The 3403-nt window shown below is 36.0% G+C and overlaps 1 protein-coding gene across 2 annotated transcripts in view; it reads left to right on the top strand.

Moving 5' to 3' along the window:
- The first annotated feature begins 1019 nt into the window (after nucleotides 1-1019).
- The window catches only part of LOC108521987 (ankyrin repeat domain-containing protein 26-like), a 10254-nt gene continuing 7870 nt past the window's right edge, over nucleotides 1020-3403 (top strand). For both annotated transcript variants that reach the window (XM_017862091.1, XM_017862092.1), the window contains exons 1-2: nucleotides 1020-1155; nucleotides 1742-1959. In XM_017862091.1, coding sequence (XP_017717580.1) covers nucleotides 1042-1155; nucleotides 1742-1959 — 332 coding nt within the window. In that variant the 5' untranslated portion in view covers nucleotides 1020-1041. The remainder of the gene's footprint in view (nucleotides 1156-1741; nucleotides 1960-3403) is intronic.

The following is a 3403-nucleotide window of genomic DNA, read 5'->3' as shown; positions in this document are numbered from 1 at the left end:
TTAGTTGTGGTTTTGCCATATATGGCCTTTATTGTGTTGAAATATGTTCCTTCTGTGCCTAATCTGTTGGAGGTTTTATCATAAAGATTCATTAATTAGAGTCTTATTTTCAAGTCTTCTTCTTACAGTGATTTATTGGCTTAGGTTTGGATAATTTAATATGGTGTTCCTAAAACTTTTTTAGAAATTATGGGGAATGACAAAGGGTGTGAGGGGGCAAGAGACTTTGTACTAAGAAGTGACTTAGACGGAGTGCAGTGGCACACGCCTGTAATCCCACACTTTGGGAGGCTGAGGTAGGTGAATCACAAAGTCAGGAATTTGAGACCAGTCTGGCCAACATTGTGAAACCCCGTCTCTATTAAAAATACAAAAAATTAGCTGGGCATGGTGTCAGGTGCCTGTAATCACAGCTACTCAGGAGGCTGAGGCAGGAGAATCGCTTGAACCCAGGAGGCAGAGGTTGCAGTGAGCCAAGACCATGCCACTGCACTCCAGCCTGGGCAACAAGAGCGAGATCCCACCTCAAAAAAACAAAAACAAGAACAATAAAAACAAACAATAAAGAAGTGACTTGGAGCCATTTTAAAGAGGAAATACATTACACAATCAGGAAAATGAAAGCCTACTATCACGTAAAAATATTGTGTGGCAAAGATGATGTGAGTAAAACATACATTTTTGTGATTCCTGGTGGTTTTAAATTTGTTTTTGATTTTCTAAGTAATTCAAAGATCCATGTTTTAAGAATCTACTACAGTATAGATAACATTTGATTGCAACTGAATTTATTTAAAAAATGATTAGTTTTATGTTAGACTATTCTGTCTTCTTTCTTCATTACAAAACCATATTATTTTACTTATGCAGCCTGATCTTACAGAAGCAGTGGAAACTGCATCTTCAGAAGGTCTACATGTGGATGCAGAGATTGAAATTCTTCAACAGGCATTATTATATATGAAAACAATGCAAGAAAAGTGCAAAACACTACAGAGGGATCAGAAGTTGGAAGAAGAACTAGTAAATCTCAAAAGTCACATGGAAGGGAATATGTTAGAATGTGACCAATTGGAACACTATAAACAGGCGGTCAACGAAAGAGCAAGGCAGGAGACAGCAGGACAATTGGAAACCACTGGTCTAATTTTACAGGTTAGTTTATTATCAGTAATGTGCCTTCATTCATTTCACTGCAAATTATATTTTGGATACATACATAGTATGTGTTTCCTCTACTTCGCTTATAGCAATTTGTTTGGTAGATTTCTAGAAGGAAGGTGGTATCTGTTTCTCTCTTTAAATATTTCACTTGCCATCATTATTGTAACTAAATTGATCTTCCGTAATAATGATTCTCATTAGTGAATCATTTGATTACTAAGACAAGTGGCATGAAACAAGACTAATAGAGAAAGAAAAATGTGATTTAGAAATTATACTATACTCTTGAAGTATTCTTAAGTTACATTGCTCATTTTTTCAGAATTTAAATTGATTTTATTATTATTTGGAGTGTTACATTTCATGAGTACTACCATAAGCATGATTTCATTTTTTTACAATTCAGATTGTTATTAATTTAGTTGATACTCATAATAAATATATTAAACTTCAGTTGCTTTTTTCACATACTTAGAAATGCTCTCTAGATCACTGACCCAAAACAAAAAGAAACAAATACACAATAATTATTCAGGTTATAATTATTTGTTTAATGTACCCTTTCAATTTGTTTTAGACACAGAAAATAGCTCATGACAAGTTACAGTTGTTAACAGAGGAAAGCAATGCTGCTATGAAAAGTCAGATGGAACTTAGAATTAAAGATCTGGAATTCAAACTCTACAAAGCAAAAACTTCACAAGCAGACTGTAATACAACAGAATTGGAAAAATATAAGGAGCTGTATCTGGAAGAATTAAAACGCAGAGAATCTTTGTCAGATGAACTAAACAAGTAAGTCAAAACACAGAATCATAGAAAATAAATGAAGCTCATTAATTTGCCTCAAAAGCATAATTTTTAGTGAGACAGGATCATGAGATTAGGGGGAAGTGAAAGCTAACTAGATTAAACAATTTTGGAAAATGGTGTTAGTAAATGAGCTTACCTTTAAAATGTTAATCCTCCAATGACCAGAGGTCAGGAGCTCAAGACCAGCCCAGCCAACACTGTGAAATCCCGTCTCTACTAAAAATACAAAAATTAGCCGCCACTGCACCCCAGCCAGGGTGACAGAGTGAGACTCCATCTAAAAAAAAAAAAATAATAATAATAAAATAAAAAAATTAAAGAAGTTAATCCAGGACAATTCATGTCACTCCCCTGTTTTTGGATGTGTTTTTTTGTTTGCTTTGTTTTTTGTTTTTTTGAGATGGATTCTCACTCTGCACCCAGGCTGGAGTACAGGGGCACAATCTTGGCTCACTGCAACCTCTGCCTCCCAGGTTCAAGCAATTCTCCTGTCTCAGCCTCAACCGTTCATATTCTCACCACTCCTGGCTAGTTTTGATATTTTCAGTGGAGCTGGAGTTTCACTATCTTGGCCAGGCTGGTCTTGAACTCCTGACCTCAAGTGATCTGCCCACCTCAGCCTCCCACAGTGCCGGGATCACAGGCCTGAGCCGTCGTGCCTGGCCTGTTTTTTGGTTTTATATGGCTCTTTATCCCCTTAATATTCTTATGTAGTTAACCTGATCTATTAGTCTTTCAGCCAAGTTTCTTTGAAGCTTCATAATTTAGACAATGATATTGTTACACAATTGTTTGTCAGCATTCCCCTATATAGAAACATTAATGAATTTAATTATTTTTTATAAGATTACAACTTAAACTGAAAAAGGGTCAGGTACTTCTACTCCTCTGCACATTCTGGCACTCAGTAAATTAACTGTCATTGATTGCGACCTTTGGTAGTATCATTAGAGGCCACCTTGGAACAAAGTATTTTGTATAGTTTTTCCACGCCACATAAAGGCGTACTTGTGAAATAGGCAATAATTAACACAGGGTTGAAAGGAAATCTAATTCACAAAGTGGTGAAAAATAACACCTTAGTCAGCCTGAGGTGGTAGGTGGAAGACCAAAAGGGCAGGCCCCACTTCTGATGCCTGGGTCACAATTTTAGGAGTTAATCACCTTTGGAGATGATTGAGCTCTCTTTGATCGTGGCTGTCTCCTTCTCCCCAGGGAATTGTTGCTTTGAATGATTCCTCAGTGTCAAATGCTTCTCAAATAATGGGTGAAAAATACAAGGGTGGTAAAAAGGAATGCTTGAAAGTGTCTTTGAGAGATAGTTTTTTTTTCTGTAACTGGCTTACTAAATACAAGTATTTCTAGCTTTATTTTACTTTTAGTTATTTCACCGGAGTAAAATATTTTGGATTTATAGTTTTGGATA

The sequence above is a fragment of the Rhinopithecus bieti genome, unplaced genomic scaffold, assembly GCF_001698545.2.
Source record: "Rhinopithecus bieti isolate Rb0 unplaced genomic scaffold, ASM169854v2 scaffold_63377, whole genome shotgun sequence".
In the NCBI taxonomy this organism is placed as follows: Eukaryota; Metazoa; Chordata; class Mammalia; order Primates; family Cercopithecidae; genus Rhinopithecus; species Rhinopithecus bieti.
Note: the sequence above shows the minus strand (reverse complement) of the source record. Positions and strands in the feature narration are given on the sequence as shown.